This window comes from Bactrocera tryoni, chromosome 3 (genome assembly GCF_016617805.1).
Source record: "Bactrocera tryoni isolate S06 chromosome 3, CSIRO_BtryS06_freeze2, whole genome shotgun sequence".
NCBI lineage: Eukaryota > Metazoa > Arthropoda > Insecta > Diptera > Tephritidae > Bactrocera > Bactrocera tryoni.
This window is the reverse complement of record NC_052501.1, coordinates 34,122,771-34,137,259: the sequence shown is the minus strand read 5'-3', so window position 1 is coordinate 34,137,259 and position 14,489 is coordinate 34,122,771. Positions and strand designations below refer to the sequence as shown.

Here is a 14,489-nt window from a genome sequence, read left to right as displayed (position 1 = left end):
ATTTCTTTACACCAATCCACACGAGCCTTTTTTTGAGCGATTGTCAAATTGTGCGGGATCCAACGAGATGTGATATTTGCCACATAAGTCACTGACAGTCATACTAACCTAAAAAAAAAAAAAATATTTCGACGAATTTGTGCAAAATTTAAATAAAAAAAGTCTTACTATTTTTTGCCAATTTTTAGTTCATAGATTTCTTTTTCCATCTGACTTTGAGTTGATAAAAATGTGTGATAAATTAATTAGATTAAGAAGATTTCTTTCTTAAATATATAAATATTTTATCTGCGTGTAAATATTTTTGTACACTTTTATTTTAACAGTAGTTTCGAATCGCTGAAGTCACTTCATAAAATAAAGTCTCAGAGCCCAACAATTCTTTCTATGGAACGTGTGACTAAAACATTTTTTAAATGCTCTTGGTTTCTGAATAAAAGCAAATGAAATTCGACGAATATTCATTTTATCTATTATAAAAGGTTCATGGGTTCTTCATATAAGTGGTGAACGTGAGAGTTTTCGATTTCAGCATGGTGTAACAAATTTGGTCAATAATTTCACCTCCTTACACGAAGCGTTGCAGTGGAATGCTCCACTTATCTCTTCGTCTCAAATGAGCTTCACCGACGCTGCCTTTACTTTCAAACACTGCTTATAAATACATATGTATTAGCAACGTAACTGCAAGGATATCATGCACATTCTTTTGTCATCTAGCACAGTTCAACGTACTAATCAAGTGTCACCGGCATTTGCCCCAACAGCAGCCAATAGAAATGCATAAGTAAACAAACCATACTCATAGACGAGTAGTTATATAAAAGAGCCTATGTTTTTGAACATTTCTGCAAATATGTACATGTGTGCATATAAGTACTTATGTATATGCGTGTATGTATTTGCGTGCAACTTAGAAATGCGGAAGTCGCCATCAGCAAACTTTTATAAGCGTTCTGTTTTCTTTTGACACAAAAAAGGGCGTAGAATATTGTGATTAAGCTATTTGTACCTAAAATGGTCATTGCGCAGATTTCTACGGCTAAAGCGTAAAAATGTGTAACCTCGCAGTGAATTCTGAGACAAGTCAATAAATGGTACAATAAAATCCCTCAGAAATCAGGCTGTCAGGAAAAAATTAAGTCAACAACAAAAACCACAATGTGTACAATTGGATACAACTAATGAAAACTTTATATAAAACTCTTCCGGATAGTGGATCAAAAAAATGTTTCGAGATATTCAGTTCAAAATAAAAAGTGATTTCTCCGTTTTTCGAAGTTAGCTTTCAATATCGAAATGTTTGCGTTCAAAATTCGTAACTTAGCTAAAATGAAATATTAATAATTATCGAATGTAAATGACTAAAAAACTAAAAAGTATGAAAATTACTGAAAACTAAAAACTGGAACATAATCTACCTTTTCCTCTTATTTCAATAACGTAGAGAATATCATTTTTTGGTAAAGTTGAAATATCAAAGTTGGACGTTTAAAAATTAATAAATTATATTTCCAAAAGTACTAGCTTCATATTTTATATCATTGTAAAAGTAATGAAGTGCTCTTTCTTCTGATATGCATATTTATATACTTTCCATGTTAAACAAGTAAAGAAGGAGAAGTAAGTTCGGAACTGGATTAAAACCAGGGAAGTACCTTCAAGTACATAAGGTTTGTTAGTAATAAAGGGTCTAGGGCGAGTTTTCACCCGATTTTATTAAGGGGGTATTCTGGTTTAGAAACCCGAATTTTAGGTATTTTTTTTGACGCGATAAAACAAAATCAAAATTTATTTTGACTATAAATTTTTTTACATGCTTTTATTGATATTCTAAGAATAGAAAACATAAATAATATAAGAAAAAAAATTGAATTATAAAAAAAAATGTTTTTTTTACAAAATGGTGGAGGTTTGAAAAAAAAGTTTCGTATTTCCCTGTTTTTTGTGGTTCGGAATTTAAAAAAAAAAAATTCTTTCGAAAACTCTTCGTAGTGCGATACTAAAATGTATAAGAAAGCTCTGGGTAAAATTTCATGTGAATCGGTTGAGTAGAACTTGAGATATCATGCACACTGTTTCTAGAAAAGTAGTTATGAGAAAAACGAGTTTAAAGTTTGAGAACTAGTCGCGCGCAGCCGGAGTCGGAGTCACAAAATGAACTGTAACTCGGAAAATAATTTGAATTTCGAAAAATCCTCTTTGGGACATTTTCTTGAAGGGTTATACTATAAAAATATGGAAAAAAATCGATTTTTTCGAATTTCTAAACCAGAATACCCCCTTAAGATAACTCACATATGCGCCGATATATGCGGTATACAGTCACCCCGAAGTTGGAAAATCTTTATATAAGGTATAAGGGGGCTAAGGGAAGAATTGACCCGATTCAACCCATTTGTAACACGCAGACACACTAGTATTATCATGAAAGGATTCTCTCAAAATTTCAATTATATCCCATACATTGACCGATATTTTCGGCCAAAAGTCAACTATAGACACTGGGGTCGACACATGCGGTACCTAGGGGTTTGAACAGTTTATGTTGGATTTGAACAATTTTTAGTCATAAGGTGTCATACTTTAAGGAAATTATTACTGCATGATTTTATTCCGTAACGTTTGCAGAAGTCCAGACGCTGAACCCATTTTTCGATGGTTTTCAAGCATAAATCGGCCGACACAGCTGCAATTTCACGTTCGATATTCGTACGAAGTTCATCAATCGTCGCTGGCTTGTTGACAAAGACCATAAACTTAACGTCGCCCACAGAAAATAGTCCAACGTCGACAAATCGATCGAGTCGGTCAATTGATTATGCCATTTCGTGAGATAACACGTTCCCCCTTCACTTGGTTTTCAATAAATCGATTGTGACAATCGCTGTGACGCTTGAGGCGCCGTCCTGTTGGAACCACATATTGTCCATGTCCATATCATCCAATTCGGGTCAAATATATTCGGTTATCATTGAGCGGTAGCGATTCCCATCCACAGTAACGTACCGGTCCTGATCATTACGGAAGAACTGCGGCCCAATGACGTAGCCGGCCCATAAACCGCACCAAGCCGTAATTTTTTCGGGATGCAAAGGTGACTCATGGAGAACGTGTGAATTGTTGCCTGACCAATAACGCATATTTTGCCTATTGACGAAGCCACTCAGCCAGAAATGTGCCTCATCGCTGAAGATGATTTTTCGATGAAAATCTGAATATTTTCAAGTAGTTGCTCAACCCAATTCCTGAACATACGACAATTCTGGTAGTCAAGCGGTTTCAGTTCTTGCGTCAATTTGATCTTGTAAGGATGAAGATCTTTTCGCAAAATTTGCCACAACGACGTCATAGAGATGCCCAACGCTTGAGAACGACGTATGGAAGGCTGATTTGGGTCTTCCTCAATTGATGTGTTAGCGACAGCTACTTATGTATATTCTCCTATGGGCACTTCTTTGCCTCACTCGCACGGGAACATTTTGTACCGTGCCTGTGGATTCAAATTTTCCTACTAGAGGCTCAATTGTTGATCTCGTAAAAATTTCGGTTACGTTCGAATTCAACTCTTCCTTTCTTTTAGAATTTCTAAACATGGAATTCTTTATATTATACCTAAAATAATAACAATAAGAGTTTTCTATGCAATATTTCCCTTGTTGGTGCATATCACTTTGTGAATTTTCACCATCCGTTGAAGTGAAATAAGCAATTGCAAAAGTACATTTTCATTGATGGCATGAAATAAGCGTTCGCCTAGATTAGATAGATATACAATACTTACATACATGTAAAAAAAAGTTTTCCTATTTGTAGCCATATGCAAATATGTAAATATGTAAATATGTATACATGTATGTATTTGTCCTGGTCGTGAAAAGAATTATTTCAATTGGTTTGCAACAAATTCTTGCTTAGATGCCCATAGAGGCACACCGCGCCGTGTGAGTTTTGGGGTGCACTTTTTATTTATTTGCATTGTAGCGACTTGGCTTGCGGGTCTTATGAGTTTTCAGAATGTGGAATTGCGAACTTCGGTAAGAATTGGCAAGTGAATTCCTCGTATATTTCGTGTAACGCATACAAGTTGTTGTGTGTTGCCACTGACATTTATTATTTTCATTCCATAAAACTTTGAAATGGTTTTCTTGCGTATCAAACGAGTGAGCGCTGTGCAGAGTATTTAAAAAGAAGGAGAAATGTGCAAGATATACTCGTACTATAACAAGTAGGGAAGACCTAAGTTTGGGTCTAACTAAATATTTCATACTCTTGCAACGCGCAAGGATCAAAGATGGGAAATACCTTTAGATACCTTTTAGGCGAAAGAATCTAACATTTTCCGACGAAACCGTGAATGAATTACGATCATGGACTCTAACTATGTACATATATATCAGCGCCAAACTTAACCGAACAGGCTATGTTTAATGCAAAACGTCAATTAGAAGACCGCAATTAGTAACATGACAATAAGTCTGAAGTCTATACCAACTTGAATAACGGAAATGTGCATTAAAATATTACATATTTTCGGTATAGAACTAAAGTACATACAATATTATGCGTTCAGTTAATTATGTTAAGATATTCTACATATTGTATTATCCAATATTATATAATAAGGTCAATTGGAAGTTTGAAAATCTTTTATTAGGTACATGGGAATTAGGTGTATTTATAGCATTTCTACATGTTATTAATAAAAATAGATGCCCTCTGAAGTTCATTAATTTAATTCATATACCATCACCAATCTACATATGTTGAGTAATGTCAGCCGGATTGCCACTGTTGAGAGTAATAACTACGAAGTCGTAGATAATTTCGTCTCTCTTGGAACCAGTTTTAACACCAACAACAATGTCAGCCTCGAAATCCAAAGCAGAATAACTCTTGCCAACGGTGCTACTTCGGACTGAGTAGACAATTAAGAAGTAAAGTCCTCTCTCGGCGAACAAAAATTAAACTCTATAAGTCACTCAATATTCCTGTACGGCTATATAGTGCAGAGGTAAAAAAAGGTGACGGCAGCAGATGAGTCGACGTTACGAGCTTTGGAGAGAAAGGTTCTGCGGAAGATTTATGGTTCTTTGCGTGTTGGCTACGCGGAATATCGCATTCGATGGAACGATGAGCTGTATGAGACATCGACATAGTTCAGCGCATTAAGAGCTGCGCTGGCAAGATTGAAGAAAACACTCCAGCTCTGAAAGTATTCGACGCAGTACCCGCCGGGGGAATCAGTGGAGGAAGATCTTCATTCCGTTGGAAAGAGCAGTTGGAGACTTCGTTTGGAATCTCCAATTGACGCCAAGCAGAGAAAAGGAAGAACGACTGGCGCACTTTTGCAAACTCGGGTATACCCGCGTAAACGGTGTCTACGTCAATCAAGAAGAAGAAGCATAAAGATATTATGTTGTGAGTAAAATGTGCTCTGTCATTTTTATTGTGATGCCTCATATATTGGCCGATTATGCCGGAAAAAGTCAACCGCAAGTTCGAAAATCTTTTTAATAGCTATAATGGGAGTAGGGAAAATGTTGACCTGATGCATGCTATACAGACATACTATTATCAGGAAAATATTCTCTCAGAATTTTAATAATATATCTCAGACTTTTACCGATATTTTCGGTTCAAACATACCTGAAAAGCACTATTTGTGCAAAGTTTTATCTCGATATATTTGGGGTACTTACAATGTGTCATAAAGCATCGTAAAATCAAAAATTTATAAACTTTTATGCTAATGTAAAAAATTTGTGGATTGATTGAACGCTATGTTTTCGGATCCTTACAACTTATACTCGTAACTTTATGAGACTATGTGAAATCCCTAATTCATTAGTGCTTGATTTGTATACTGGAAAGTGAAACAATCAGCTATATAAATGATCAGCCGAGTTGGGTCGTTTTAGCCATGTTCATCTGGCTGTTCGCATATACATATGTATATTCGTGAAGTAGTCCCTCAATTCTTGGGTTATCGGTATGAAATTTTATATGCGCACTTTCTCAACAATAGGCTGCTTATTTTTCGGAACCGCCGATATCGGACAACTATAGCATGTATCTGCCATACAAAATAAACGATCGGAATAAAGTGCTTGTGTGGAAAACTTTCTCATTCAACGACTTCAAGAAAGAGATTATTAACCAAAGCAATACAATTTCTGATCAAAATCAGAATAAAGATTTTCATTTGATACCGTTTTATGCTGTAAAAAAATACACCTGGGAAAGTTATACAGGGTGCGCCATCTAACGTTTTAAATTTGAATTATCTATATTTCATCATTGGAAACGTCAAATACCATTCGGAAAGTGACAGATATTCAGTAAAAAGTCTAAAATTTACGAAATGGGTCGCTATTCACTGGGAAATATTGAAAATTTGAAAGTTTGACTGAGGATGGTAAATTTTACCGAAAAATCATCTTTTCGGACGAGGCTCATTTCCGCCTCGATGGTTACATTAACAAGCAGAATTGTCACATTTCGGGGCGCTACGTGCCATACAGCAAACGCCACACTCAAGCTTTTACGCCCTGCCTTCGAAAATCGCATAATCAGCAAAAGAAGTGATGTGAATTGGCCGCCCAGAAGCTGCGAGTTAACTCCGTTGGACTATTCCAACCATCCAACCATCCAGAAACAATTCAAGATCTAAAGTACGAGATTCAAGCTGCTGTAGCTACCATAAGGCCTGAAACCATCGAGAAAGTACTCCAAAATTGGGTGGTTCGGATAAGCTAGTACTGTAAACTCAGCCGTGGTGGTCATTTGTCCCAAATTGTTTTCCACAAATAAATTTCATAAAACAACCTTTTAAATAAATGTTAGACCTTTGAAAAATATCAAGCCGTTTTTTCTTTATTGACTTTTTAAATTAATATTAAAATATATGGCCCACCCGTTAGTATTATAGTGGCAATGAAGCCGAAGGAAACTTTTTTCTTCTTTAACATAAAGATCTTATAGCATTGACAGACGGCAGCGTTAAACCAGATTAATTGCATTTTTCGGGATTAATTCAGGAGTTACCACAGCTAACTCCGTTGCTGAATCCAAAAATAACTCTCAAAATTTTAGGGACTTTGTGAGATTTTCGTTGGCAACATTGTTAAAAATGGCCAATTTTCATCTATTGTGAATAAAATACAAGCAACCCTGACAGCTGTTTATCAAATTCTCAATATAATATCAATAAACCTTCGATGTTATGACGCAGTTTTAAAAATAATGTGTTAATATGTTTTTGTAATAAAAAATGGTTTGGTAAAAATTGGTCGGCTAACAACCGTAATGTTTATCTTCTATCAATTTTCATTGAAAATATTATAAAAAGGACAATGAGCTGTTTATGAGAGTTTCAAACTCGCATAGCTGCCGTCTGTCACCTACAAATTTGGATCTGATTAAGTACGCAGTTAATCCGTATTAACGCTGCCGTCTGTCAAAGCTATTAGTGAATGAATATAATTGCAATGATTTTACATCACACACCTATTTTATATGTGTATGTGTACTTATTCGTAATTCATTTGTTGTTTTATTGTATGGTTTTAAACTGGTTTAATGGTTAGCATGGCATGAATCAATTATGTACATATGGTACATTCATTTAATAATCGCAACCGATTATTAACGCTGTACGGATTAGAGTTTACATGAAGCTCTCTTTACTCTCTGTTATAATAATGCGTGTATGTTTACTAATTCGTGAGTTACAGTTTTTAAAAGCTTTTAACTTTAATAATGGGGACCTAATTGCACAGGTGAGTCCTTCATTAGCAAATAAAATAACTGAATGCTGACGGAAACTAAACGTTTTGTAATTTTAAATAGAGTTTCCAGTTTAAAGTTATTTTGTTGTGTAACAGTTAGTTCTGTCGATAATGTTGTAAGCATTAAACTTTCAATAAACAACGATTGAAGGTGAGCTGGACGAAATTAAATTTTGACGTGTGTTTTTTGTTAGTTAAAGTGAATTTTTTGCTATGTTATATATTCATGTCAGCCGAACGGAAGATTGATTGCGCTGATTGTTGTTTTACACTCTCAACCTGTTTAAGTATCTTGGTTCTTGGGTGCTTCTCTGAGAACTTTTCTTGGAATATAACACTTGACATACTATGTAACCCCTCTCAAATATTTTTATTACTTACTATTCAGATAAAATAATACAAATACATATTATGATCAATTTTAGACCTAATTGTGTACATACATATGTAAGTATGTACATAGATAAGTCTGTTGAATTAAATATGCCCGAGTTTATTGGCTTGCTGTCAAATCGCGCTGCTTAGACTGGCGCTTACGTGCTTGCCTAAGTTTATTCGCTGATTTATAAATCGCAGATTAACTTAACATTTCACTTTGGAGGCCTCTCCCTCTTTTGTGGGCTTTGGAGTCGAAGTCAGACGAAAGTACTTAGCGTAAAGTATCTTAAGTAAAATAGGCAAGAAAATGAACTCGTTGATAGGAGTGAATAGAATGACTAACAAGTTAGGCACGGAAAATAAGAAAAACGAATCAGCTAAGCACATACACATATAAATATGTATATAAAAGTTGTTCAACTGAGACAGGCTAATCCTTCAAATAAATTGTATATACGCAATGTTTTTTTACTGTTAGGAGACTTAACCAACATTATTTATGCATATAGAACGTATGTACAGTTATGCATATTTACGAAGGGATCCGGTTGTATCATTCTACACGTGTTAGGATGTTAATATGTATGTATGTATGTTAGGCATAGTTACTTAAGCACCTATTACATAGTTACGACATTTGGTGTAAGGCTCTGAAAGCATATCATCGAAAAACTCCGTTACTCAATGTATGTATGTGTATTATATGTGATACATGAGTTAGTGTAATATTTTCTTCTTACATAAAATATACATATGTACATATGTATATTTCTCCAAAAACGGACCTCAGTTGATGCAAAATTTACATACTTTTATAAATTTTAACGAAGAACCTTGTTCAACTTCAAGATATTCATTCGGGTTAGGATCGAATTAACGGAATAAGAAAACAACTCGCTTTGTGAGATGGAATTTACGAAATAATTTAGAGTCAAATTATGTAGAGCGGATGGTTGGATTCCACATTCGCTACGAACTTAACCGATTCCGATCAATTTGGGCAACAATAAATTATGTATATTGTTTTATTCCTTATAAGGTTGATGACGTTGTGATAAGCTGAAAGCGTTTTGTCGATTTGTAAGAGTCTTATTATCGAGTATACAGGGTTTGTCCGAAAGAAATAGGACTGAGTCGATTTTAAAAAAAATATTGAACCAATCGTTACAATGCATTAAAAACTTTCAAAATAGGCTCCTTCTGCGTCGATGCAGCGCTACCAGCGCGATTTCCAAGCATTGAAGGGGGTCGTCGCCCCGGGCGTAACGTCTTGGGGGCGGATCTTCGCTGTGTTTTAATATTCAGAAAAATACTTCAACAAATTTTTTTACAAAATTAATTATAAAAGATAAAGAGTTGTACACTCACAATTAAATAATCTGAATAACAATGAAAAATATTAATTTTTACTCGAATACTCTTCAGTCTTTGAATTTGTTTTATATCTTTTGGCTTACATCTTTCTTAAAAATAGTGATAGAATTTAAAGATGCACTTTTCTAGCTTTGTCTAGCGACGTTTCACTCTCACAGTTACCCAATGTTTTGAATGTAACAAATACTTTTATTTCTCCAAATTTTCAAAAATGATATTTAAAAACTCCAATTCGGGCAAAAATTCCTGAAAATTGTGTCAAAAGTGTACAAGATATAGGGCGAAAATGGGTTTTTTCTATGTCTTTTAATAAGATGTCTTGTAAATTTACTATCAATTTCCCCAAAAACCGTATTGTGAGAATTTTGGAACTTCAGAATTTGCGTGGCTTCTAGTTCCTTAATTTTATATACTTAATATCGAAGATATTTTTTAAAAATTCACTTTTGTTCGAACCACCTCATGAAATTCTAGGTAGGTAGATAAAGGGAGGCGGCAAAACATCCTTGGCCCCGGGCGCCCGAAGTTGTAGCTACGCCACTGGTCGTCAGTTAGCACTTTTGGGACTATCTTCGCGCACACCTTGCGCATGTTCAAGTGCTCCGTCACAATGTCATGAACAACAGATTTGTATAAATTTAATATCTGGTCAATTAAACGAATATTTAGTCGACGGTCTGAGTTCGAAACTTTGCGCACACGAGTCACATTGTCGGTGTTTGTCGCAGTCACACCTCTTCTCGGCCCTCCAAAAAGACCTGATGCCACCGAAACTCACCACTTCGTGCTAAAGCAACATCTGGGTAAGCCTGCTTGATCATAACAAACGTCTCTGTTGCAGATTTACCGAGTTTCACACAGAATTTACAGAGCATACCTCTGGTCTAACGAACGCTGCATTTTTTGGTGCAAGCCGAAACTCGTCGCGGGAAATGTTTGTCCTGACTCTCCAGGTGCTCGGAGACAACTAGCCAGCAGCTCGTTCGATAGCTGGGAAGGCCCTCTACCGAATCCTGTTGGAGCACGTACGCTTCGAAGTACAGTCACGGCGGAAGAAAATCAGTCCTATTACTTTCCGGACAAACTCTGTATAGGAGGTTTTCGGTATCATAACGGACCGGCGTTCTAAGCTGTCTAAGTGATATCCCACTAAGTATCGACCTCTTAACCTAATCTAAGTTCTTGTTATGTACCTACTACAATTATTTGACAAAGCGAAATATCAATGTTTTTTATAAATTCGAGTATATTTGAGTTCGTGTAATGTCAAAAGTTTAAGATATTCGACTTTGACAAGTTCTCTTAATACGTAGATTGCTTTTTATATTTCGGACTTCGAGAACAAGAACAAATTTTAATCGCCAGAAATTGCTTTACTATTTTTCAAAATATTTTTTACTAAGATCTATACACTCTTGCATGTATTTTGAAACAATTTTCGAAGTACTTTTGTGACCGTGATTGAGGTATCTCCAAAATATGCCTTTTGAAAGCATCAACCGCCTCTTTAGGTGTTGCAAAACGTTGATCTCTGAGTTTATGTTTTACGAACGGGAAAAAAATAAGTCATTCGGTGTAGTCAGTACTACACGGAGAATGACTCATCAAATCAATGTTTTGAGTGTTCAAAAATTCAGATCTTTTAGTCGACTGGTGAAAGCTTGCATTGCCGTGGTGAAGAGTGATCTGTCTTCGGCGGTTTTCTTGATTTCTTTGTTGAATGTGGAGTGGCACAAAGGCGGTTTGCTTCATGCTCATATTTTGATTTGGTTGGTTGGTTGATGAATAAAATAACACCGGATGAAGTTGATGGTGTCATTTCGGCAGAAATTCCCGATGAAACGACAGATCCAGAATTGTTTAATGTCGTTGTTAAAAACATGAGAGAGCTTAACGTTCATTCGCCATGCATGTTTCATGCTTTGGTTTCGGACAGTGTTACTGGGAATGACGGTTATCCGTTATATCGACGCCGATCAACTGAAGATAATGGTAGATCAACGGTGATTAAAGTAAGAAGTCGAGATATTGAAGTAGACAATCGTTGGATCGTACCATATTCTCCGTTGTTGTCGAAAGTGTTTAAATAATTTTATCAGCAAAAAATAAAGATGTTAACGAATTAAATACAGCAATACAACTTAATGTACCAGAGATGTGGTTTCGTATAAATCTTTGGATACTGTGACGAATAAGGAAGATGTGGTGAATTATCCTATCGAATTTCTGAATTCACATGATTTGCCAGGGTTACCACTGCATAATCTTCAATCGCATAAGAAACGCCAATGCGCATTGAAATTTTATGGTGACAGACGGCAGAATTGTGCATTTAGACAGCTGATTGTGAAATTTGTTTATTTATTAAATGTCAAGAATCGATTCTTAATCGACTTCGACTACTGAAGATCGATTCTCAAAAATCGATTAGTTTACGAGAAAACTCGATTCTCGAGTAGAATCGGAATCGAGTTTACCATCCCTACTGGCAGCCATCGCGTGCACATATAATAACCTCCGCACAATACCCACCACAAAAAAAATGATTTTTTTTCAATGTTATTTACATATGTATATGGAAAACAGAAAATTTGAAACAGTCACCTCTTAATATTAATATTAAGAGCTCATCTTTTGAGTGACTTTTTTCACATTTTCGAAAGTTGTAAGCCTGTTTTGCAGTTGAAAAAAAAGGCTGCCTCAGAATGACACACCCTAATGTACACGCACACCCTTAATTTCTGTGTTCTGGAAATCAGCACCTCAGGTTAGTTAACAAATACAAGTACATCCTCATAAAAAAGTATGATTAATGAAGCGCTATTTGCCAGTTAAGACACAGTATCAATGTTATTTTGAAAACGTCATTGCATAAATAAAAAAATGCATTCCATTTCTTGTCGCACTGGAAATAAGAGTTTGCAACAATTAACTCTCACAGGCCGCTGATAACAATATAATATCTCGATAAGCTAATCTTATCTTTTGGAACGGTGGAAATATTGGAAGCTAGAATATTACACATGGGGTGGAACTGAAAGCAGTGCTTACCTTTGCGACAGTCGAAATAGATATCAGCATAGTTTCGTAGCTTTGTAAATATTTGTGATGATTTGCCGGCAACTCTCTTTTGTTATACTTACATTGGCATTGACGCGCTGCGTCATAGCTGAAGCTATCGATGAAATCGAACTAGAACGTTTTTGTTATCCTGAGCAACATAAAAATACCCGCAAATCTTGTGAATGTAGTAATGAAGATTCGCCTCCATGGGGAATACGCTCCATAAACATAGATTGTAGTTACAAGATGATGAAAACAAGCGATTTTTCTGAAGTGCTGCCGCTCTATGTGAATACTTTGGATTTGTCGTGGAACAAAATGGATGAAGTGCCCACATTAGCTAGTGACAGTTTGCGTGTGCTAAATGTTATGCACAACAACATTACCAAATTAACCAACAAAAAGTTTGTCAAGGTTTCTAATCTCCGTGAACTCTACTTGGGCTGGAACAGCATACAATCAATCGAGTTGAGCACTTTCGACGAGTTAGCACACCTACAAGTACTGGATTTATCACACAACAATGTCCATACGTTGGGCCTACAGTTGTTCCGTTCGTTGATTATACTGGAGACTTTGGATTTGTCATGGAATCGACTATTAAACCAAACTGAGGGAATTCAAGACCAGGACTTTTATCGTACTTTTGGTGTAAATACGAAACTTAAGACCTTGCGCATGCAAGCCTGCAGTTTAAGAGATCTGGTTTTACCCGAAAAGGTGCCACTCATAAAATTAGATTTACGACGCAATTTGCTAGAAAAAATTCCAACGAAGCTTCCTATTACTTTGGAGATACTTGATATCAGTGCTAATCTATTCCAGAACATTTCGTCAGTGATTACAGCTAATTTGTCATCCACGATGAGTGAGTTATTGATGGAGGATATGCCGCGTCTGCAGTCTGTCGAAGAGAATGCTTTCGAAACACTGATTGGATTGAAAAAGATCAGTTTTCAGAACAGTCGCCGTTTAACAAAGTTCAGTAGCAACGCATTTGGTTCTGATGTTGGTCGCTTTCCAGCGTTACGAACACTGATTTTTCGTGGCACTTCAATTGGCTCATTTAATTCTACTTTGGAGCCTATTTTCAAACAACTCACCGAGTTGGATTTCAATGGTGTACCGCTTATCTGCGACTGCGAATTAGTATGGATCAAAGAGATACAATTAGAAACTAATGGTCGTTGCTATCATCCCTCCCAGTTGAGGGGAGAATCCCTAACGAGTGTCGATAAATCAGAATTCAGTTGCCCTAAATGGCCTCACTGGGTCGGTGGCCTCTTCATTTTCGGACTTATATTGCTGTGTACCGTTGGAATTTGTGCAGTAGTTATGTGTCTACGGCCGAATAGGGGTGGGGTTATTCTACGTCGGCATGTGGGGTCAGGCAGCCCATATGCCAGAGTTACCATTGAACCAAATAGACAGGAAAACTATTACTGATACATACAATTATGTACTAAGTTTAGTTTATACAAATGCCTACATATGTACATACATATGTACAAAGGGGTTTAAATGTATTAATAAATATTATATATGATATATTGATATGTGTTTGGTTAAGTATTAGGAAATAAAGATTAGTCAAATAAAGTATTAATACCATATGATTAATATAATAAAAATGTATTTATTTCAAAGCATATACATACATATATTTTCTTATTTTACGAATATATGTAAATATGAAATTTAGTTCGCATTTGTATCTTTCTGATAACGGAATCTTATCTTTGTGTATACAGTTCAACAAGTGTGAGTTCATTGTACAAAGGTTTCCCCGTGAAACCGCACACTTTGTATCCCTGAATATTCCTCCATTATAATCGAATTATAAGCAGCTTTTTACGGAAAATGACGCTCTGAACACATAGAGAG

At 35.8% G+C, this 14,489-nt stretch overlaps 1 protein-coding gene across 1 annotated transcript; it reads left to right on the top strand.

Moving 5' to 3' along the window:
• Nucleotides 1-12,574: 12,574 nt before the first annotated feature.
• Nucleotides 12,575-14,204, top strand: LOC120771343 (leucine-rich repeat neuronal protein 1). Its single transcript, XM_040099291.1, has one exon. The coding sequence runs from the start codon at nt 12,651-12,653 to the stop codon at nt 14,049-14,051; it is 1,401 nt and encodes a 466-aa protein (XP_039955225.1). The 5' UTR covers nt 12,575-12,650; the 3' UTR covers nt 14,052-14,204.
• The last annotated feature ends 285 nt before the right edge of the window (nt 14,205-14,489 follow it).

Coding starts and splice junctions, on each gene's coding strand:
- LOC120771343 (XM_040099291.1), top strand. CDS start 12,651: ATGATTTGCCGGCAACTCTCTTTTGTTATACTTACATTGGCATTGACG.